The following is a 25530-nucleotide window of genomic DNA, read 5'->3' as shown; positions in this document are numbered from 1 at the left end:
TTCATTAATGTTCTTTAAAAATCTCTAGTAGACTTGTATTGTCATATGACCGTCACATAATAGAGAGAAATCTGGCAATGTTGTCATATGACCGAATTATGACGGAATTATCGCATAACCGTAATATTGCAACTGGAGATGTGACATTATCTGTAGTTTTATTCCTACAAAATAAACACACACACATTTTCGAACGTATCGTCTATCGAAGAATAGAAATAACAGTCAAACTTCTGTTAGCCGATAATCAATATGGTTTTCGGAAAGGCCGACCCACACCAGATGCCATCAACCTTGTCGTTAATTCCACCAAGGAAGCGATTTCAGGGACGAGATGGCTCAATGGTACAAAGAAGTATTGCCTAGTAGCGACACCAGATATCACGAATGCCGTCAAATTGGCCAGGTGGAACTATATCATGGACGCTCCTACGAAGTTCAACGTATCCGGGTACTTGCAGAGGATGGTCGATAGCTATTTCACCGGAAGGGTCCTTAAGCCCAACACAGAGTGTGGTCCCGATGAGTACAGAGTCACCGGAGGTGTACCTCAAGGCTCAATATCGGGTTTCTTGTTGTGGAATATCATGTATGACAGGCTGCTGAAATTGACATTGTCGCGGAAAACTAAACTCGTGGCATTTGTAGATGACGGGGACGTCATTATTGTGGGCAAACCCCACGTGGAAATACCAGGAAGGGATCAACTTCATCTTCAACACGACCTTTGAAATGATTCGCCGTTGGATGGACACAGTAGACCTGTAACTGGCAGAACATAAGGCAGATAGGCCGTGCTGATGACAGGTAGAAAATAGGGTCCTGCGAAATTACTTCCCAGCCGTTCATCCGATACCTGGGGGTGATGATCGATGCCCGACTCAATTGTCAGCAGTGAGCAGAGCACGTGGCTGCGAAAGCGTCTGGTCTCAGAGCTATCTTATGGCACCTCATGCCCGATATAGCAAGTCCTAAACCAAGAAGATGACCGTTGCTGTCATCGGTGGTCACGTCGGTTCTTATATATGGTATTGTCATCTGGGCTGATGCACTGCAGTTATAGGAATCAAGGCGATTGTTGTTCAGCTATCCTCTCTTCACCCTCTCCCCTGAAAATTTCATTCAAAAGTCAAACAACAAAAAATTAATGGCCAAAATTACAATGAATAATACAATGAACAATGAACAGAATTAATTTCAATAAATGATTGTAATTAAAAAACATTTACAATTAGCTGTAGATACGAATCAATAGATACAAATCTACTGTAATGAAATTAAAATAGGTGCTTACGGTAATTCACGTTGTGAAAGTGATATTTATCATTTTGTTTGTTTACTGGCGTAACAACTATAATAAATAGATGAACTATTTCGAAATTAGTGTCATATTACTAAATTATCGACTCACATTTCATCGAAATAGTTGGTCAGTTCCGATTTTCGCCCTCTGGCAAACATTCGTCTCTCCCATTTGACCCTTCGCCGGTTTCTTCGACTCCTTATTTTTATGACATAATCCTATGTGACCATTATACTGCATCCAAATACTAGTGGCAATGTCAAATTACTCAAAATTTTATGACCACTTCTTCAATTTATGACACTATTATGATATAAATTTCATGTGACCATCATATCCCATCTAAATAGTGGTAACAATGTCAACCTAGTTGAATTATGACAGAGAAAATGTGACGTCAGATGACCGCCATGTGACGGTCATCTGACGTCACATTCTAACTCTATTCCCTACTGAAACCACTCATTGATGCGATTCAATTAATTTGTGAAATTGCTGAAACACTCGAATTACTAAAACTTTGGAGTAACATCTGGGTTCCGTATTATTACAAACTGTAACTATTTCGACATCCGTTCACTTACCAAGAAAACATCAAAGAAGTTGTTTGGTAGTTAAGAAAATTTCCCATAAAGGCTATTCAATGGCTTCAATGTTCTCTCCTAAAAATACTCGTTGGCGAGAAAATGATATGATTACAAAATTCCGGAATTGAATCAATTCGTAAGCAAGCAGGAGCATTTTATGATTTCTCCAGTGAACTGATCAAGGACAGCCGGCTCACGTATTCACGTGGTTGATTTAACATTTCTACCTGTAGGTGTGTCTTCCTCATCATTACCCCTACCTGGCATCCAACTCTGTCAAAAGTAGGGAGTTCACGGTGTGTACTCGTTTGGTACCGGTGTACGCCTTTCCCATTCGGTCATCCTGGTGGAATACCAAGTGTTAAACCGTCAGTGTATCTCTCACTTCTCTCTCCGATGGACGGGTATCCTCATCAGAGTGTAAAGTTGGTGTCAACAAGGCCAAATAATTATTTTTTTTTAAACAAAGTTTGACTTATTCTAGTTGAAAAATAGTTCAGGAACTCGAATATTTGTGGATTAAATCGAATGATTTAATAGCCCTTTTGGTAACATCCGAAACTACGGGTAAGTGGGATACGATCCGTGATGAGCTGATACGACGAGTTACGAGCAAACATTTCATACGGTCAACGAATAGCTGATTTATGGGATTGCATTAATTAACATCCTCCTAAAATCCCACCAAACATTATTGACCATTTCATTTCACCTCCATTTACTGTATCGATAACCATTAATTAATGTGATTCAGCATCATTTAGGATTGGAGCTTCGGGGGAGGAATTGGAGGGTGATTACCAATCGGAGATTTGCAAATTTGATTATTCAATGTAACGGTTATAGAAAGTTTTGAGATGTTGGGAATCATTTGTTATTGAAGAATTCTATCATTGTGGGTCATTCTTGATCGGTGAGAATATGATATTTTGGGGATTTAACGGGTTTTTATTTCACTGTTTTGCGCGGAGAACTTACGATCTGCCATTGATAACTCAGGAATGAATTATTAAAGATCGGGCGATAATCTCCGTGGGAATCTCCGTGGGAATGTTATTAATATTTTGAGGATGGAGGGCTTTACGGAAGTTCATCAAGAGAGCTTCTAGGTCTTTAAACTTTGCAAAATTAAACCGTAGCATTTTCAATAAGTCTAACAAAAGGGTATGTTGATTTTTTTGCGAATATCTTTGAAAGCAAAAGGTAATAGATTTATCAAAGAAAATTTTTGAGGATGATTCAATGAGCTAGGAAGTGAGTAATATTTTTTGTGAATTATGCAGTCATGTCATTTACGAGTAATTTTAGATAAAAATGGTGAAAGGCATTCCTTATAGCCCTCAACCGTTCTCTATTTTGGAAAAATGTGTGGACATTTTCTTTCAAAATAATTTGTTCTCGAGATCCTTCCGAACTCGCTTTCAAGGTCAGTTTTTGTTATTAACAGTTATTTAGTAGATCTCACATTGCTGTGGGATGAAGATTCTTCGGAAAATTTATTCATCTCCAATATTTTAATACTAAATTCTCCAAATCTCACTTCATTAAGTTCCCTAAATTGATTTCAGAAGAACAATGTGGAAGTTGATCCTACTGATAAGCCTATCAATAGGCGTCTCTCAAAGTCAATTGAACTTCGAGGGAAATCCTCTCACCGAGAATACCGACTACACAGCTGAAGAGTCGCATTATTCCCTGAGACATGATGCGGGTAAATCGCAAAAGTTTGATGAAACGAATGACAATGGAGTCGACACTTACCTGGCAGCGGCAAATGGCCTGACTCACTCCGATAATCTCCCGAAAAATATTGAAGGCGGTATGATTGACGTGAGATCGATTGGGCCTCAGCCACAGCTCATGAATGTGAATAAAGTGAATCAAATTCCGCGTACAATGACCTTCGATGTGTATGACAATCGCCCAGTGAATGGTTACTCAAGTGCTTCTATTAGCCTGAATAAAACCAAGATCATATCTCGACAATTATCCACAGATCCCTTGGACACATTTCTAAATTCCAGAACACCCGAGGAATCTCAATTAGCCCTGGATACATACTTGAAGAGTCGTCACCAATCAGAAATCCAAGCAACTCGACATCCTCAAACAGAAGTGCAGAATATTCAGATGATTAATCCCAATAATCAGGATAATCATAATAATCCGAACATTCTGACGAATGCACCTCAATACCTCAGCAATGGGTACACGAACATAAATACCTTAGATAATCCTCAGAATATTAATCAAGCACAGTTACCTGGTAGTGCAGTGATCCCTCAACAGAATGGACAGATCATTAATCCCCAAGTCTCTCAAACACATCCATTAGCGCCAACACGGCCTCAAATGACTTTCCAGAGTAGACGAGACGTTATACCAATGGCCAGAAGACGACCCTTCTATCATCATCGAGGTGTACCACGTTATCGTGATAGGTATAATGCGCAATCGAGAATTGGTCCTGGTTTTATTTCACAATCACCGCTATCCGAACCTTTTGGACCTCATGCTGGGCCACCGATCTACCCTGGTGACAAGCCTATTGATGTAATTTACACAAAGCCACCGGGTTTCGGTCACAGGCCACCTCCTATCAGCAATTCTCCAGTTCCTTACGAAGCCGCTAGTGAATATTTTCCAGAAAGTCAGCATCCACCCGTTAATAAAGACGTTTATTATTCGCAGTTATGGGCGCAGTCTTACGATCCCCATTACTATAATTACATCGCCAAGACAGGGAAAATTAAGCCCTGGTTGTATGGAAAACTTGGGAAGCATGAGGACAAGGGATTCTGGCATGAGTTGTATATCAGTTTTAAGAAACATGGGATGAAGAATATGATGAATCCGATGTTTTTACTCGGATTATCGATCCCTGCAGTTACACTCATGCTTAGTGCAATGGTCGGGAAAAGATCGCTTGGAAGATCGGATAATGATAGTAATTATTATCTCAGTGAGGAGAAAATTACGGAACTCGCTGAGAGAGTGCAAAGGGCTATCGAGTGCTATGAGAATCAGACTGCGTGTTCACAGTAGATGGAGAAATTAGTTCTAATGGATACGAGCAAGGATTTCAGCAAAATCATTTCGATATAGTGATGTGGGGATGTGATGAGTGATGTTTACTTGAATGTCGGGGGCATATAGATGGGGATGAGGGAATTTGTATGCTCTGATAACGTGTAATCATATGCAGAACATATTTTTTTAAGACAAGATGTATTTTTTGAACAGGATAGCCAATGAAGGATAACCAAGTACTTCGGCTATTTTTTCTCCTAGTGAAATGCTTTTCTATTTTTGTAGTCGACCATCAGAGCTTTGATTTGAGCCCCATTTGAATCTAACTTTCCGGACATTTTACAACGATTTTATTATTTAAACTTTGCAGGTCTGAATTTGCATCTGGATATTGAACCATTAGAAAACATTTAAAAAAACAGAAGAAATTAGAAAGCTTACTTTTTAAAATTTTAAAATTACAACTTTTGGAATTTATGAGCATATTCTATAAATAATTTATAAACGATCAATTTTCTACTATAAAATTCATTTGTTCGGAACTGTAACAAATATTCATATTCAGAATTTTACCACAAATCGATTTCATGCCTAAAAAAAATAAGTTTCCGAAAGTTTAAATAAGTTCAGTTATTTCTTTATAAACAACGAATGTTTAATAAATAATAATTCGGTGCAAAATCTCATTTAAATAACGCTGAATATTCATGATTTTTTCAATTTTTTTTCACGCAATTTAATTGACAAATTCGATGATTGAAAATCTTTAGTGTAATCTGTACCAAATTGTAAAACGTACTTGGATATCCTTAAGGGGAGGTTCACACAGGGAAAAAAACTTTTTCATTTTTCGAGGAAAATTTTTAACAATATCATTTATTGTCTGATTTTTCCTCGGGAATCCGATTCTTATAATTCAAAATTATCGTCAACCTCTCAAAATGAGAGGTTTGATTTTTTTTGTTACCGAAAATTGAACTTGAAAAGCATACCCAGCGTACAAATTAAAAAAAAATTTTTTTAAATATAATCATCAATTTTCGCTTCTTAATGATGAAAAATGGGAGTGATGATGCATTTTGAAATTCATGTGATTATCAAAATTTCTATTATTATCTCAAGAAACAATTTTTTCTTGTTGAAATATTATGTATTTACTCTATTCATGAATACGAACTATATGTTTATTGGTCCTCATCTACTTAGTCTACTTAGTCTTTTGTTACTTCACAGCTAAAAGAGTTCCTTTCAATAATCTTTTTATTATACTACATCGCTCCCTAAATTTCGGATTGGTACATTTTTCTGTAATGTTTTCCACCATTTTCCATTCGTTTTGTAAAAATTCACTCATTCCAATTAATAATTATGCGAAATTTTTGAAAATAAAGTCGATCTATTGAAAATGACAACTTTTTTGCATCTTCTGCCCCAGTTTTCATAATTAAGAAACGAAAATTTGTAATTATATTCAAAAAACTATCTCAAAAATTTATACATTAGCGATTTCTTCGAGTCAACTGTTCGGTTAAAAAAATTAAAACTAATTTTTGAGTAGTCGGAAAGAATGTTAGACTGTAGAATCCGATTTAAAATGAAACCTTTTTTTCCCCGTGGTGAACCTCCCGAAAATTTGTTTGAAAATTTTGCAGAAACGGTAACCTTCTGTTATACCTTAATAATTTTCTACGGGGAGAGAAAAATCGTTGAAAATTCCCCCTCGTTTCTAGAAATCGCGTAACATGTTGATTTGCGAGCAATCTTCACCAAGATTCTAAGTTTAAAAAATGTAATAAGTTTTGTGAAAATTCCAAAATTTTTAAGAATGAGGCAAAGTGGAATGGTTTGTGGTAACTTGATTCTTGATATCTTTGTCCACAAAAAATATATTGGTATTTTCATTGGAATTATTCCATTTTTCACGACAGCTCTCGTATAATTCATGGAGCGTCACGCCACGGCACGATAGTGAGAATTCAACGGTAATTCTCAATATTTTTTCTCTCCGTCTATTTAAGACAATATTTATGGCTTTGTTTGCATGTTTTTGAACGTGTGGATGTGTGATACATCCACTTCCGGGTGCGAAATGTTAGTAATATCCAAGAATTTATCCAAAAATTTTTAAGGGAAGATTTCGAGAGAACTTTCTATCGTCTCAAGAGATTACGTTCTGCGGATGAATGTATTTGAAACGTAAACTGATCTACAATTGCAGATGTATTTACGTTACAAGGAAGGGTTTAAAAAAATTCCTCTTTTTTGGATTTAACAGTATTTTCAAGAATTTCAACTGTCGAAAAGTGGCGAAACGTAATATGGCAAGTCAGACATATTTTTTGACTGAGTACTTATCTTTGAAGTAAGTAATTTGAACATCAGTCGCTATCGAGAGAGTCATCAATAATATGTAAAGTTTATCATAAACTGAGGAAAGTTGCAATTATGGTCTGGAATCGTAATATCAATGTAAACTAAATGTGAAGATGAATGGAGATACATGTAGAATCACTACTGTACTAGTGTAATGCGCTGTTAATTTGCCTTTAAAATAAGTTTTTCGAATCTCACAAAATCCCGGAGAATTGTAGGTTTTTTTGCTAAAATTTTTATATCATTTATATCGCTCACGCAGCGTGCTTCAAACGCGACTTCTGCGCGGAGCGATATTTAAAATATTATAGACCACTCGGGCATAATAATATTTTACCTGAGTTAGTGAATTACGTTTTTGGCGAGTGCAAGGTTTACAGCCGTTGCCGAACGCGAAGGTTGTAATCACACTCATCACAAATGTAATTTATCAACTCGTTAGGTAAAATTTCATACCCCGCAACGTCAGTACAATAAGCCAGTTTACAGTCTGGCGTGCTACAAACTTCATTTTGGACACATGCGAGTACAGACTTCGCCTTTAGCTCGGCCTGTAAACCGCATTCACGGTAAATGTTAAGAAAGAGGGCGCCACCACCGATCTTTCTGAAAACGGGTTGGGGCCGAGTTTGCCAAACTTCAAACGTCAGAATGTACGAAATGACCGACTAACAAAATGCCGTACGCTCTAAATGTTCGATTTTCATAGTGGCTAGAATTTATCAATCCTCAATTGGGTGATTTGTCCGCAATTATTGATATACTACACAGTTTTTATCATACTTATTTGAGTAACAGATAAATCAATTGACCGAGACGATGAATAATAGAAAATATATTTTCCCCTGTGGAAATATTCCACAATATGTGAATGTTCAACTATTCATTCACACGAATTTAAATATTCCATATACGATAGAATTACCGATGAACGACTGGTCCGATGGTTGAAAAAATTAGAAAATATCTTTGACCGCTAAGAGATTTTTTATATTTTTATTTCATCCACAAGAAGTAAGCATCCGAATATCTATATGCGGAAATTTGTGTTCCACCGAAGGGGCGATGGCACGATTGTTCGATACGCCCGAATGTAGATTTGTCCAACAGTATTGTAGATACACTGTAGATAAAGTAGAAATCATTTAGAACACAGGGAAATACTCAATTTCCGGATAAAACCAATTTCTATCATTCGAGAATAATTTGAGATAGTTGAGGACCGCCATTGTACAGTTCAGAAACTAATATTCATTTATGTAATTACTCATTCTTTATAGAGTATAGATGATTTCTACTTTACCGACAGCGTTACTTACAATACTGTCGGACAAATCCACATTCGGGCGTATCGAACTATCGCGCCATCCCCTTTTGGCGGAACACAATTTTCGCATATGGATATTCGGATACTTACTTTTTTGGATGAAATGAAAATATAAAAAATCTCTTACCGGTCAAAGATATTTCCTAATTTTCTCAACCATCGGACCAGTCGTTCATAATTCTATCGTATCTGGAATATTCAAAGTCGTGTGAATGAATAGTTGAACATTCACATATTCTGGAATATTTTCATTTGGCAAAATATATTTTCTATCATCTATCAATTCGGTCAATCGATCTGTTACTTGAGTAAAGCCCGGTTGCACCATCGTCTGTTAACTAAACCGCCAGATAACGGTCTGTTAGTCCATAAGGATTACACATGGATAAATTTATCCTGGGGTAAAAATAGCTAACAGGACTCGGTGCAACCGGGCCTAAGTATGAGAAAAACTATGTAGAATATTCATAAGTATCAAAACATCACCCAGTCGAGCATTGGCGAATTACGCTCCGGAATCATAATATAAATGTAAAGCTCAGTGTGAAAATGAATGGAAATACGTGGGGCATCACGACTACATCAATGTAATGAGTTCTTACTTTCCCTTTAAGATCAGTTTATTGAAAACATTTGACATCTAATAAAACAAGGGTAGGGGAGGTTGGGGTAAAATGGACACTTTTGACTTTTTTAAAAATATTAGTGACGGGTTGAAATATTGATGAAGTTTAATCTTTTTTTTCAAAACAAAGAATAATTCTTTCCCTTTGTGATGAGCCTAAACTGAGCTCTATTGATACATTTATTTTTGAGTTCTGAATAATTTTAAAAAAGTCTAAAGTGTCCATTTTACCCGACCTTCCCCTATGTCAAAATTCGCGTTAAGACTCGGGTATCTTAAAATTCATGTGAAAAATCTCCTGAAATCTCACGTTTTCCTTGTCTTGACAGCTGTATAAATGTTATGAAGGCATCAAAAAATACAAATAACATGAAGCAGTTCACATTGGAAGAGAAATAAAATGATTTGCGAGTTCCGTGAAACTTAGAAATGGATGTGAACAACGAGCTTTTACATGACTTTTAAGATACCCTTGTTTTAAAAAGAAAATTGAAATACCCTTGTTTTATTAGGAGATGTCGATATCACAAAACGTAGAGAAATTGTGGGTTCTTTTGTTGAAATTTTTTGTAAAACTGAATCTGTTTTCGACGATATTTATGGAAAATTTAATCTTCCGGAAAGTGGTAGAATGTTGTGAAACAAGTTTGACAATTTAGCTAGTTATTTATTTATCACGGAAACGAGTGATTTCAGAAGAAAACATAACTTTCTGTAGCTGAAAAAATTTCCAACAAAAAGCATCATCTCTCGTTTTCGCCTAAAGTCGCTCATTCTATAGGTATCATTTGACTTGCTAGAGTTCAACTTTTTCTTTTCATTTTTCACTACTCCATTATCCATATAAATCCATGAAAGTGGGAATAATCTTCCAAACCCGCAATATAAATATGCAAAGCTCAATTTAAAAATTATGGAGAGCCGTGGGGCGCTGCAACTGGACGACTCGTGCTCACGAATTTACAATGGAATTATTTTAATCGAACAATTGAAAGGGACCCCGAGGGCATGGGATCCAGACGGTAGCACTATCCGAGATAACGATCTATTATTTAACCTCCCATTTCGAGGTGGGATGCCACCAGTAACACAGCACAAGTGGAAATTGAATCTTCCTCAGTTTATTTTCGATTCTTTGAGAATTGTTGCAGAACATTTCAATATAAACAAGGTGGTTAATATAGATTCGAGTTAATGATTCATGAAAGGAAGATGTGAATTCCTCTGTAACGTAAATTGTCATTTATTTATTATCTGTAACTTATTCTATTCAATAATAGAATCTATCTTCTCTGGTGAGTTCGAGAGCGAACAACGTTCTGGTATGATAACAATGTACAGTTTGATGAAATATTTTACAACTATTATTACGCAGTTGTTTTTTTCTGTCGTTTTTTATAAAAAATATATATGTGTTTTGTATATATGTATATTTGTACGTTGAGAACAAAATAAAATTCACGTTTGAAACAACGGAAGAGGATATAAAATGATAGAAATAAGGGCAGTACTGTAAAGGTACTCTTTGATTAGTTTTTCGGTGGTTTTTAATAATTATGCTATCGTGAAGCAATGAAAAGCCATGGGTTTGGAGGACTTTTCTCATTAGTTTGCAAATATATGGGCAAGAAACAACTATAAGGAGATCAATCAAATAATCTTTTCCATTACAAAATTTGCGAGCTACTTACAAGAAAATTCTCTCACATTTTTTGCTGAAAGATATATTTGTGAATTTTAGAGGCACTGAATAGCGTAAAGGTAAAACGATTGAAGTTTATTGCAACTTCAAGTCAGCTACCGAAAGGTATCGCGTAATTTGAGGAGTAAATACTATGATAAATACTAAACATTACGGGTTATTGGAATGTACTCACGGGATCTCGATATGGTTTTCTTATTTTCCTTGAGTGCAAAAACTGATAATGAATGTGGAAAAAACACATAGAGAAGCCTCAAATGATATACTCGAATAAACGATCCGGTGGAGTTAGTTTTTGTAATTGCCAATTTTTCTCCTAACGAATCCACAAATAATATGTAGAAAAACAATTACGACACGTATGAAAGTATTTCATAGAAAAACCGAGCTAATTCGATAGAAAATTCTATTGGGTTTCTATTGAACGTCCATTGAAAATTCTATTAGTTTTTAACCGATTCTATTCACGTATTTTGCAGCTTTACTGCATGTTTTTACTTTTTATGTTGAAAATGTTTAATCGAAACCATTTTTTAGTAAAAAATCAGTAAAATATCCTCGATGTGAATTCTCTGAATTTGTTCACACTATTTTTTCTTCCTTTCCATTAAATCAAGCAAACAAAAAAACTGTCTTTTTCCACATTTTGTTTCCTAAATGACGTAATTTCTTTTACCTCTATGAAAAAATTGATTGAACTGGCGAAATAATTCGCGATTGAAGTATTTGTGCGTTTATACGAATCGGGATTTCGAATACCGAAGAAGTGAGTCGTCCATGTTTTTCTGGACATGTTTGAACAAATTTTGTGAAGAAGAAAATGTTGGCTTTCTTAAAAATTAAAGTACACTCAATAGTTTTTTCAATTAGCTCATTTTAGGCTTCTATATAGCTAACATACAATAACCAATGAGTTCGTTTACACTAATCATCAGTTTTTGCATACATGGAATATAGGGTAATCTATGGAGATCCTCTCTTCAATAACCCGTGATGTTCAAAACTCATAGTAGTCTGCTGTTAACAGAAATTGAAAAATTTCCACGAGGACCTTCTCAATAGAAGCGGATGAAAGCTACCAAAAATATTCCTAGATAATTGTGCTATCGCCCTCAAATTTAAAGATACTGAATGAAAAATGATAGTAAGTAAGAATGATTCAGGCTGGTTCACCTTTTCGCCATTAGTTTAAGAAATTATTAATATCAAACTATTTTTAAGTTTCTTTTGTCATTCGACATGAACTATTCCCTATCACTTAGTTTATAACAGGTGCCCACAATAGAACTCCTTTTCATTATCTCTTTTTTATCATGCTTTTTGATCAGAACTAATTAATGCTCTGATGAGGAGCACTTGGTATATCTGAAGTATCGGCGAACAAGAAGATACGGTCTTTTGTTTCTCCTTTTTTAAATGTAAAATTAATTTCATTATCTTTAATTCTAAGGAGTTGATATTTAAAAATTATTCGAGTCCGCTTTGTACACATTAACTAAAACAGCTCTTGACATTTCTTTGAGAATATCTGCCCACAGAAAGACTTTTACAAAAATTTATCATCAGACCATCGTTGTCTGAATTATACATCTTTTAACATGTTTCTCTATATGGCGTAATGCACCAAATATTTGCAGAATTGTATGCATCACATTTTCCAACTCACAAACTTTTCACTTCATCACAAAATTATCTTCAAGATAAAAATTATATAAATTGAGCAACTATACAATTAATAGCTCCAAGTATGCTGCATCATCGTGGCGGACTAGATTCGTAGAAAATGAAAATTTTCATCTCTTAGTCATGAATTTCGATATAAAATAAATTTTCTACCAGCGATGAATCAATTTTTGCATTGAAAATATTTTTTAATTCTTCGTTTCATTATTGAAACAATTTTCTATGCGTCGATTTAATAAAAATTTACAAACGTACGTTTACGTCAATAGTCTCCTATATTTTTCGTCGTTACTTTCGTTGAGCTCACACTAGATAAGATATATACAATTCTTAATCGAAATGTTCTTCCTTCAACGCCAGATTTATCGCTCGACCTACATCTTTAACAACGAAAGCTGGCCTGCAGAGGCCCTCCTCCAGGGGTAGGAAGTCCCTCGGGCAATGCTCCGATATGAATTCAGAGTCACGTCGATGAACACCAGTTTCAACTAAAATACTGATACATGCTTTAACAGTCGGTGCTTCTAAATTTGTACCTAATAATTTCTCCATTCCACGTGATTTTGTCTCTTTGCCTTTTGAATATCTTGCTAGGTATTTGTCATAGAGATTTGCGCCGAATACGTCGGTATTGATGTTGTCCCTGAAAAAGTGAATTCATTCATTATGAAAATGCTCTGACAATTTTCAGTTTTTGAAGAGCAATTGGCGTGAGAAAATTTCAATTTTCATGTTTTTCTGCAAAAGGAGTACAATTGCAGTTGCAATTAATGAGTGATTTATCAATTAAGGCCCGGGTGTACTATCTTTCGAACGTTATCTCGATGTTTTTTTTTCATCTTTCGTCATCTGAAATTCTCAATTGAGTTCTGCATCATGCAGAAGTATTGAAAAATTATGAATGAATAATAAAAAAAAAGTAAAAGAAATTCTTAATTTTTTCAAAGAGCATTTTTAATTTATATTCAGAATAAGTTGAATAACAAGACATTGAAAAATATATCTGATTACGGTGACAAATGGCGGCCTGTCACCCAATATCATGCAGGGGGAAGACTGATTTCGTAAATCTTTTCCCACACTGCACAGAGACATTTATTACGAAAAAGGCTCTTTGAAAAAAGTTGTAATATTTTGGAGAATTTTTTAATCACACTTTTATCACATAAAAATGGCAGATGACTACATACCACTGTTGTGAAAATTCAGATAGCTAGCTGTCACTTCCCATGAGGAGTTAGTGTTTTGTTATCCACCATGGAAAATGACAGCTAATAGATAATTTGCCACAGCGAATCAGATATTTGTAATTTCCACTTTTNCTGATTTCGTAAATCTTTTCCCACACTGCACAGAGACATTTATTACGAAAAAGGCTCTTTGAAAAAAGTTGTAATATTTTGGAGAATTTTTTAATCACACTTTTATCACATAAAAATGGCAGATGACTACATACCACTGTTGTGAAAATTCAGATAGCTAGCTGTCACTTCCCATGAGGAGTTAGTGTTTTGTTATCCACCATGGAAAATTACAGCTAATAGATAATTTGCCACAGCGAGTCAGATATTTGTAATTTCCACTTTTTAGAACTCATTCTGAATCTCAATTGAAAGCGCTCTTTGAAAAATTTCAGAATTTTTTCTATTTTTTTTATCATTCTATCATAATTTTTGTGATGTACCACTCAATTCACAATCTTGGATTACGAAAGATAAAAAAAATCCAGATAACATTCGAAATATAGTACACCCGGGCCTTAAGTTGAATACTTCAAATCAAAAACTAATTTTCCAGTAATTATAGATTTATCTAGAAGAACAACTGATTTCATGAAAAAAAATCAAGAGAACATCTTTGAACGCTGAGGAAATTTCCCACTAAATCACCTTTCGCCTTTTTTTAGTACAGGCTAATCATCAAGAGATCATTTCCATTTTTAAAGAACAAAATCTTCATACCTTATACAGTTGTAAGTTCACTCAGAGTATTTGACGACTAACATTTTTGTGAATTTTTTCAAAGATGATAATTTATGTTAAGTTTTGAATCCTTTGATGGGAAATATTGGATTTATAATTGACTTTATATATTTTGTTTGTTCGACAATTTCTGATCCTCGATTTTATAAAGCACAATTTCAGTATTTTTTCTGTTTGAACAATGTTAATTTTTTCATTGAGGCGTGTGAATGAGATATAATTTTTCTTGATTAAGGGCCGGGTGTACTATCTTTCGAATGTTTTCTGGATTTTTTTCATCTTTCGTAATCCAAAATTGTCAATTGAGTGGTACATCATGTAGAAATTCCCAAAAATTATCATAGAATGATAAAAGAAATAGAAAAAATTCTGAACTTTTTCAAAGAGCGTTTTTAATTAGGATTCAGAATGAGTTGAAAAAAGTGGAAATTACAAATATCTGATTCGCTGTGGCAAATTATCTATTCTATTCTATGTTTTTTTTTGGCCGTCCAACGTCGAGGTTTTACGGGCCGCTATCCCCCTAGGGGGACATTGCTGAACTTAGTTGAAGTTCATGATAATGAAGATTCCATAGATGATAATCTTCAAATTAAATCTTCTTTTGAATTTTCTTGAGGAAGTTGTAGATTAGTTGACAAATTTTATCCTTTGGTGATTTTATCAGAGTGTATATATTATATGAGTGTATTCCTAAGTTATTCAAAGCTTTTACTAAAATAGTCCTCTCTTCTTTATATTTTGGGCAGATCCAAAAAACATGAGTGAGTGTCTCTTTGATATTTGCATTCCAGTCACACATTGGAGAGTTGATGTAGTTTTTTCGTGCTAAATCTTCGTTCAAATTGAAGTGATTAGCTCTCATTCGGTTGATTGTTGTGATGACGGGTCTATTTAAACTGGACAATTTGAACCACGGTGGGCGCCATCCTAGATAGAATTTCTCAAAGTATTGAGTCCCTCTATCTTTTGATCGATTTTTAAGAATTCTTACTGTATCTTCACGCATTTTTTTGAATCAACGTCATTGAAGTGACCATTTATTCGTTGATGAATTGAGTTGTCAAGGACTATTTGGTTGCATTGATGTTTAGGTNGTCCTTCGCTAGGGTGTCAACCTTTTCATTTCCCTCTAAGTTTACATGGGCAGGGATCCACATAAATAGGATTTCTAGTCCCAACGACTTTTGAATGACCCAGCTATTGAGTATTTCATATATTAAATAAGAAGGATTATTATAAGGGGAGAAATTTTCCAATGAAGAGAGGACACTCAAGGAGTCAGATAGGATAATAATCTTTTCTGCATTCAAATTGGACGCTTCCTTTACTGCAGTTAAAATTGCAGTTGCTTCAGTAGTCAATATTGGTGCAAAAGAAGATATTTTTTGTCTTATCTCAATGTTGAAGTCTGGAACATAAACTGAATATCCCACGTAATTTGAATCCTCGCTTTTCGAACCATCAGTATAAATTTGTGAATAGTTCTGAAGTCTAAGATTACAAAGCTTATCTTGTAGAGTTTTCTCTGGTGTATTTGATTTCTTGATTAAGGTTCCTTTATTGAGAATTATTCTTGGGTCTGCATTTATCAGTTCATGTGAATATGAGTAATTACATGGCTGCGGGTCGACGTTTATTTTAGTTATGTGGTCAGTCAGATAAATGAATGATTTGTATAATGGGAAGCTATCTTGAATATTATGTATCCCTTTATTGGTATTGAGACGTAGAGCTGAACGTAAATTATGGAGCTTTTCATATAATAAATGCTGTGAGTAAGAGAATACTCGAGTAATATATCTATTTGTTAGCTGTTCAATCCGAATGTTTAGTGGAGCTTCTCGAGCTTCAGCCAACATGACGTTGATTGGAGTCGAATTCCTATATGCCAGTGCTAGCCTAATGGCTTTGTATTGAATTCTATCGATTCTCTCCATGTAAGATAAATTAGATGGAAGAATTATCTGGCATCCATATTCAATCGAGCTTCTTATTAAACCACGATATAGAGTCAGCAGGCACCGAGGATCAGATCCAAACCAAGTATTGCAAATGGCACGTATGAGAGCAACAGTTCTAGTGTTTTTCTCAGCTAAGAAGGCCAAATGAGGTTTAAAGGTAAGACGGTGATCGAGAGTAATTCGTAAGAATTTAACCGAATTTTCTGCCTTAAGAACTTGGTTGCATACATTTATTGAATAGTCTGAAGGCTTGAAATTTTTTCTGGAGAAAATGATCAAATGTGATTTTTCTGGGGAGATGGATAAATTTCGTTGATTCAGAAAATGTGATATATTAGAGATTGATTTTTCAATCTTCTGAAGGCTGGTTTTTATGTCGAGACTTCGTTGGAAAATGGCTACATCATCCGCAAATGCGACTATTTCAATTCCTGGTTCAAGAACATTCGGTAATTTGGACACATAAATGTTGAATAGTATTGAGCTTAAAACGCATCCTATGCCAGTTCCTTTGTTCAGAGGGTATGGGTCAGATAATTCCCCTCCAATTACGAAATAAGCTGTTCTGTAGGCAAGGAGGAAGTAGATGAAGGTTGCAATCTTGTAAGATATTCCAATTGCAGCCAAATCTTGATAAAGTTTGAGGGGGTCCACGTGATCAAAAGCTCCTTTTATATCAAGGAAGAAGGCCGAAGTAAATTGTCTATTTATAAATCCTGTAAATGCTTCCGTCGTTAAAATTGCTAGATTGTCTGTGCATGATTTCATTTTTCGAAATCCAAATTGGGAAGGAGGGAAGATATTTTCATTTTCTAGCCACCATGAGAGTCTGTTAGAGATGATTTTTTCACACAGTTTTAGGAAGCAAGATGCCAATGTGATAGGACGAAATTTTCCAGGTGAAGGCTTTGGAATGAGAAAGACTAAAAAGTCTCGCCATGCATCCGGAAATTTACCTTCTTGCAAGAGTTTGTTGAAGATGGAGAGTATAATTTCTTTATATGCATTTGGGAGAGATTGAATTAGTTTATAATCAATTGTGTCTAGTCCTGGGAAGGAATCTTTTTTGGTTTTCCTTAAAGCTGCTTCAAACTCCTTAAATGTTAAATCTTTTTCAAGTATATCGGATGATTTGAATGGGGTTTGGTGGAGGAATAGGAGGTGAGTAGTCTTGCGGTAAATTGGGACAAAATTCCGTGATGAAATTTTTCATTTTTTCTGATGATTCCATATCTTGTTGAGGTATTAAATGAGGGTTATGAGAATTTCTATTTTTAAACCATTTTATCTTGTTCCATATAACGCTAATTGGAGTTCGATAATCAATTGATTCACAAAATTGCCTCCATCCTAATATTTTCTGTTTACGTAAAGTCAATTTGGTTATTGCCACTTGTCTTTTCATACTAATGTAGTTTTCAAAGGTAGGATGTCTAAAGGTGGAATATGCTTTTCTTCTTTTCGCGGCTGCTCTAGAATAGATTTCATTCCACCAAGGAGCTGGTGGAGTACCTTTTTTTGAATTGTTGTGTTTTTTAGAGGTATTATTTGGGTTTGAGGGATTTTTTTTCTTATCCGAGGATGCGTGATTAATAGCCTTCATAATAATTTCAATAACATTTTCATATTCAGAGACTCCATCCAAGTCCTCCGGGAAGTTTTTGATGACTTCTTCTTTAGATTCAAGATATTCAAAGAATTTTTCCCAGTCTATTTTATCTTTTTTGATCTTGTGAGAGAAAAAGTGATATTTCACGGGGGATTCATTCATGATTAATTATATGGGGTAATAGTCACTACCCGTTGCATCTCTTAAAACTTTCCAAGAACATTGAAGCGAAATGTTGGAGGATACTAATGTGATTTCTACTGCAGAGGGATTTTCATTGGGTCTCGAAATTCTTGTCACAGAACCATCGTTCATTAAGATCAAGCTTGAGTCATCTAATGCTTCAAGAAGTGAGTCTCCGCTTTTGCAAGAAACACCACAACCCCATGCCGGAGAGTGAACGTTGAAATCCCCTCCGATGACTGAAGCGTAGGCATTGGGGTAAAAGTTGAATAAATCTGACCATTCACGTTTTGAAATTGGGATTCTGGGTTTTTTGTAAACACAGTATATGGCAAGATCCCCTTTGGATGTGAGGAGGAGAATACCACGAATGTATAGATTAGGTGAGATTTCGTCTGCATTTTGAATTTTCTTGTATTTCAAATTGTCCCGGATAGCGATAGCTATTCCCCCACCATGTTGATCCTCAAAGTCTTTTCGATAAAGAATGAATCCAGGGAATTTGAATGGAACATCTGGTTTCAAAAATGTTTCAGTTATTAAAATGATATCATAATTAGTTGAAATTTTCTGTAAATCTCTCATTTTTTTCTTCATACTTTGTGCGTTCCATTGTAAAATACGTAGGGGATTTCCTTGATTAATGTTTATTTGATCCATTTTTGTTTGAATCTTGTATAATGGGGGAATGATTTTCAATTTCTGGGGAGAGTGTTCGTTGAGTTTTGTTTTTGTTCATGGAAGGAGAGGGTAAACAGGAATTATTTCCTTCAAGGGGACCTATGGCACGATTGAATTGGTTGACACTGCCGCTGAGTTGAGAGAAGTCTCTGTTGATTCCTACTGCTGCAAGAAGGGGGGATAGATTTTCCACCATTAATTGAAAGAATTGTGTCATTTGAGACATCATAACCTTGAATTCTTGGCATCCTTGGCAGGGTTGAGTCGGTAGAGAGGATTGTTGAAGAGAAATTTGTTCATAAGGGTATTGATTAATTGTTTTGGAGTGGATAGATCTCATTGGGACTAGTGTCTCAGTGAAATCTTGACTGTGAGTAATTATATCCTCGTTGTAGCGGTTGATTTGCATCAAGTGATCAGAACTTGAATAAACCTGTTGATGAACAGTTGGGTTGTATTGACGTTCAGTGATTGGGTCATGACGGTCAAGTGTAGGACTCCTCGAGTGTTGGTTTGAATTACGATTATCTGAAAATCTCTCTTGTGGTGAATTTGAATAAGGAGAGATATTGTGAGAATCCGGTGTTTTATCATTCCTTTCATATTTCGCTTGTGGGTGACTTTTCCGGGGATGGAAAGATCTTGATTTTGTCATAGGAGGATAGTGAAACATGTCATTAGGTGGAGGAGAGGGAGAGGCAACTGCTTGAGCAAAATTCATCTTTCCTTTGAGGATTTCTCTCGCTTCTACATAAGTAATTCCATTTATTGCCGCATATTCGTGAATGGACCTTTGTCTCAATAGTTCAGGGCAATTTTCATCAGTGGATTTATGCTGATTTTTACAATTAATGCATTGGGGAAGTTTATTTAGGAGTGGGCAGGGAGCATCGTCTTCGTGTGCAACATTCGCACAGTGTGAGCATGTTTTTGAGTTATTACATTGAACTTTTGAATATCCAAATCTAAGGCAATTGGAGCACCTTCTCACTGGAGAATACATAAGGGTTAACCTCGAAAATAAATCCATACAGTTTCACACTTGAGGGGATCAATTGACCTTCGAATTTGAGGAGAATGGTTTCTGAGGGCTTTTTAACGAAAGTCTTGTCAGCTTTGCGAGAAAAATAATCGCAGCGTTCAATTTCTTTAATAGGAACTGAGCTATCAATATTTGCTCTAATCTCATCTATAGTCCAATCTTTAGGAACACCTTTAATTACTCCCTTTCTCATGATACACCAATCTGGGATGTAAGCAATAATCTTCTTTTCATGTAAAGACGAATGATTAATAATAGAGTGGGCTTCATTGCGGGTTTGAAATGTTATGAGTATTGAAGATCCAATTTTCTTCAGATCAGTTGACTGAGATCGGATGCCCATTTTATCGAGGAGAAGGACAACAGTTTTACCTATTGCCATAGGATTCAGATCTGAAGCTCCACTTTGAGAATAATCGGGTTGGAACATGACTTTATAAGCTTTGCAGTGGTAATGAGGGGAGTAACGGTTGTTGAGAGCTTCTGGTGGGATTACACGTTGAGCGTTAGGAGCTGATGAAGTTGTAGTGATATTTAATCTCTTTGAATTTTTCAAATTCGAATTGGGTTGAACAGATGAAAGATGTTTGATCTTTTCAGAAGATTGCTCATCTGAATCGGGAGGATCTCGTGTACGAGGTCTCTTGATTACTCGATGGTTTTTATTATGAGGTAGAGAGGGACTTGCCTGGGAGTTTCCTGTAATCATCTGACCTGAATGAAGAGTAACTGGCTTTGAAATGGCAGGACTAGTTGAAAAGGTGGCACCCATCGTTGCCTTTGGAATGTGCTTGGGAGAGAAGGGGATATTGTTCTCTGTGCAGTAAGCTCTGTATTCATCCAAAGAGGAAGTCTGAGTTAGGATTTCATCAGGATCATATTCCATGTCATCAGCAGAGTCCATGAGTTCGACGGTCTCGGAGGAGGGATCATTCAGAGATTTGAAGGGGTGGGAAGTTCCGACGATCTCATTTTCTTTCACTAGTTTCTCGATTTCTTCTTTGGGGTTTTTCTTCTCTAGGTGATCCATTTTTATTTATAAAATATGAAAGATTTCTCAAGCAAGAGTCAATAGTCTTTTGTTTTGTGTAAAAAAAAAAACTAATTGGAAAGGTTAATGGGTGAGGCAAAGACCGAAAAAAACGGCTTGCCCGCCAAACAAACACACCAAATTAATGAATTAACCACTGATTCGACTAATAGACTCAACATTCAATTAAATATGAAAAATGAATTAAATTTAAAGCAGCTAAATGCCGTAAAAAAGTTTTCTTTGATTCCCAATTTGGTCCAGACGTCCGTACGCTATAACGGTTGACAGTCGAATCGCAAATTATCTATTAGCTGTCATTTTCCATGGTAGATAACAAAACACTAACTCGGCCCGTAAAACCTCGAAGTTGGACGGCCAAAAACATAGAATAGAATACAACAAAACACTAACTCTTCATGGGAAGTGATAGTTAGGTACCTCAATTTTCAAAACAGTGGTATGTAGTCATCTGCTATTTTTATGTGATTAAAAAATTCTCCAAAATATTGCAACTTTTTTCAAAGAGCCTTTTCCGTAATAAATGTCTCTGTACAATGTTGAAAAGATTTACGAAATCAGTCCTCCCCCTGCATGATGTTGAGTGACAGGCCATATGTCACCATAAATCAGATACATTTTTCAATTTCTTGTTATTCAACTTATTCTGAATATAAATTAAAAATGCTCTTTGAAAAAATTGAGAATTTTTTCTATTTTTTTTTCATTATTCATTCATAATTTTGGAAAACTTCTATATGATGCAGGACTTAATTGACAATTTCAGATGAAGAAAGATTAAAAAAAAAAAACATCAAGAGAACGTTCGAAAGATAGTACACCCGGGCCTTAAATAAATAAATTCATGCCCCTGGATAGAAATTCCTTGTACATCCGAAACAGTGTGTTGTCCCTGTTTATTGTAGTATCTGAACGAATATGATGGCCGAAAATAATCAATATTTTGTGAGAAAGAACAGTCGAAACAATAATTTTATGTGCGATGATTAACTGAATTTTCTACGACCTCCAAATCTAACTGAAAAACCCTGAGAAACTCACCCAATAGCATAAATTGTGTCCACATTATGGTCAATTCCAATGTCCTTCGCATGCCTCATAATCATCTGATTAGCATGATAATAAGTGACTTCACTGGGCTTTCCAATCAGCGCCGTATAAATCATGTCCTTTCCAGTGACTTTTTTATACAAAGCCTCTAAACATACAAGAAAAGCTCCGTGACCATATCTAGGTATAGGGGCTTCAGAGACCCACAGCAGATCCATATTACAGGCGAGGACAGGTATGTGGGGATGAGGAAGAACATTTGGTAAGTTAGATGGCATTCCATCAGTCATCATGAGATCTACCATCAGCTGCAGGGATGTCTCCCACGTCGTGGGCTCGCTCAACATGACAATCCCCTCGATTGGAGTGAAGTTTGGGTCCACAGGACCACATGTGGGATCCCTCCTGTCTTTATTAACGTAATCTAGACTTGGGAAATTCTTAACTAATTCGTCCATCGTCACTGTATTTTTAAATCCTAGTTCTTTGGCTATCTCGCGGGTCTTGCCCTGTCCTGAGATCAAAACTCGTTTATCGTGGAACTGCTTGAACATACGGAGGGGTGAATGCGCCATCACCACCTGATCCTCAGTTACTTCGAAGCCAATCCATTTTGACAAGTCCTGCGCCTTTTCTGAACGGAGTGCATTTCCGCTGTTCGTTACGAATACAGTTGGCACCCGAAATTTACCACTGTTATCACGTAAACGCGCGAATGACTCAGGCACTGGTGGTAGCACGGTTTTACCTCTCACAATGACACCGTCGATATCGAATATCAGGCCGAATTTTGGCTTCGTACTCAGGTGCTGCAATAATACGGTTTGATTAAAAAGGTTACACGTGCGAAAAAATATTTATAGACAAATCTAGTCCATTCCCTGTAAAATTCGATTGCATTTCTATTGACATATGTTAACCTAGCAGGCAAAAGTAGCAGAATCGAATTTTCAATAGTGGACAATTTGCAGCTTATTATGAGCTATACTTTTATATGCCTTAAAAAATCTTTTTGCTAATACCGTTTTTGAAAAAAACGTGTCTCTGCTAGCTTTTTTGTTTTTAGCAGAAAAATTATTTAGAAAATCAACGGAATTTGATTTTCGATATCGGATAATTTAAAGCTAATTAAGAGCTAATTTTCTACGTTTTCAAAAAATTTTCAGCTAACCCAGTTTTTTGAAAAACGGCGTTAATGCTAGCTTACCGCAAGTTAGCAGAAAAAATGGTTGAAAAATGAACAAAATTTCGTTTTCTATATGGGATAATTTAGAGCTCATTAGCAGCAATTTTTTTACGTTTCAAAAAATTTAAAAAAAAACAATTTTTTTCAAAACAATTTTTTCTGAATTTTTTTTTTCACAAAACGACGCATTTGCATACTTTTAACTAAAATGTAGAAATGAACTAAATCTCATTTATAAAAGTGATAAAAAAATCAGTTTTGACATTGGATAATTGAAAAATCATTACCAGATAATTTGTTATAATTCCAAAAGTTTTAATCTTTATGCCGTTGTTTGCCGTTCGGAAAACAATAGCGTTGCGGCTTATTATGAGCTAATTTTATATGCATCTAAAAACATTTCTGCTAATGCCATGTAAAAAAAAAACGTATTCATGCTAGCTTTTTTGTAAGTTAGCAGAAAAATTATTTAAAAAATCAATAGAGTTTAATTTTCGACATCGGATAATTTGAAGCTAATTAAGAGCTAATTTTCAACGTTTTCAAAAAATTTTCAGTTAACCCAGTTTTTGGAAAAACGGCGTCGATGCTAGCTTACCGCAGGTTGGCAGAAAAAATGGTTGAAAAATAAACAAAATTTGGCTTTCGACATGAGATAATTTACAGCTCATTAGCAACTATTTTTCACGTTTCGAAAAATTATTGAAGAAAAATTTTTTTTTCTCAAAAAATATTTTTTTTTAATGAAAAAATTTCAATGTTTTTTTTTCACAAAATGACGTGTGACGTGTGGAGATATTCACACGTCGATTTTATTCAATTAATACTTTCTAGATAGAAAAAGTTCAAAATGCTCAATAAGCAGTCCCACGGTGACACCTGAGTCCAGCTTCTCAGAATGGAGCTGTTTGATTGTCTTAGCCATTGTCAGTGATGGACATATGGCCGTGTTAGTTAGAAAAACCGTGAGAACACTTATTTAGCATTTTCGGCCAGCAACGACTTTGAAGCTCTGGAATAGAGCAGAGTACGGCAGGAGTTGAAGATGGACGGACGTCCTCTCCTAGCCAAAAATCTATAGTAGATCCGCGTCGAAACCGAACCCATTTAACAGTTGATTTTATACTTTACCTATCTATTCAATATACTGTCAATTATTAATGTAACAGTGGTGCTCGATTGTTTTATACGAAGAATACCTAATCAAATCCTATCCTAGTCGCGTCACGTTAGATCTTGAGAGAAATCCGCGTGAGCTCTGACCGTAGCTAGTTGAGCAATAGTTTTTGAGTCGACTGGCGACTCAATTAAGAGAGGTAGAAAACCTCTCACGTCACAGACGCATTTATATACTTTTGACCAAAATGTAGGAATGACCAAATTTGTAAAAGTGATAAAAAAAATCATTTTTGACATTGGATATGACGCTAAAACTAGCGGGAGACCGTAGCGGGAGATGTGGTAGGGGACTGTACGGCCCCCACTACCGCCACTCATTGTACGCTCCCATCTCGTTAAATGACAAAAATTAATACAAAGCAAAGCCGTGAAAAATTAAAAACATTGTCTATTTGTACCTGAGGGATGGGGGAAGACTAATAGGGGGGAGATATATCGGTGCACTCAGTAGGGGATTTTTAATTGGTTTTTACAAATCCGAGTGAAAAAAAAAAGAATTATAATCAAACGCAAACACTTGAAGTCAAATTTCTTTTTGGAAAATGCACCGGGGGGGTTGGGGGTTGATCCCCATTTGGAATTTTACCGGTGCCCTAATTAGAGAATTTTTAATTAATTTTTGAAAATCAATTCCACCGAGTCTTCGGAGTAAATAAAGAGGAATTATCCAACGCAAATACTTGAGGTCAAATTTTTTTTTGGACAATGCACCGAGGCCGTTGGAGGTTGATCCCTATTTAGAATTTTCCCGGTGCCCTAATTAGGCAATTTTTAATTAATTTTTAACCATCAATTTCACTAATCCTTAAGGGGGCAATGAAGGGTAATAATCCAACGCAAACACTTGGGGTCAAAATTTTTTGTGGAAAATGCACCGGGGCGCGCGGGNGGGCTCGGGGGAAAAAAAAGATAATAATCCAACGCAAGCACTTGGGACCAAAATTTTTTTTTTTTGAAAATGCACGGCGGGGGG

The 25530-nt window shown here is 35.7% G+C and overlaps 2 protein-coding genes across 2 annotated transcripts in view; one reads left to right on the top strand and one right to left on the bottom strand.

Annotated features, from left to right (window-relative positions):
* The first annotated feature begins 2298 nt into the window (after window positions 1–2298).
* LOC107044526 lies at window positions 2299–5204 on the top strand. The gene is made up of 2 exons (XM_015266439.1): window positions 2299–2457; window positions 3459–5204. The coding sequence occupies exon 2, from the start codon at window positions 3466–3468 to the stop codon at window positions 4933–4935; it is 1470 nt and encodes a 489-aa protein (XP_015121925.1). The 5' UTR covers window positions 2299–2457; window positions 3459–3465; the 3' UTR covers window positions 4936–5204.
* Window positions 5205–12886: 7682 nt separating this feature from the next.
* Window positions 12887–25530, bottom strand: part of LOC107044530 (haloacid dehalogenase-like hydrolase domain-containing 5) — a 37030-nt gene continuing 24386 nt past the window's right edge. Inside the window, exons 2-3 of the mRNA XM_015266446.1 lie at window positions 22184–23001; window positions 12887–13273 (exon numbers count right to left, since the gene is read on the bottom strand). Of these exons, the coding sequence (XP_015121932.1) occupies window positions 12961–13273; window positions 22184–23001 (1131 nt within the window). The 3' untranslated portion in view covers window positions 12887–12960. The remainder of the gene's footprint in view (window positions 13274–22183; window positions 23002–25530) is intronic.

The sequence above is a fragment of the Diachasma alloeum genome, unplaced genomic scaffold (genome assembly GCF_001412515.2).
Source record: "Diachasma alloeum isolate Michigan unplaced genomic scaffold, Dall2.0 Dall_scaffold_00755, whole genome shotgun sequence".
NCBI lineage: Eukaryota > Metazoa > Arthropoda > Insecta > Hymenoptera > Braconidae > Diachasma > Diachasma alloeum.
The sequence above is the reverse complement of the archived record's forward strand: the minus strand, read 5'-3'. Positions and strand labels throughout refer to the sequence as shown.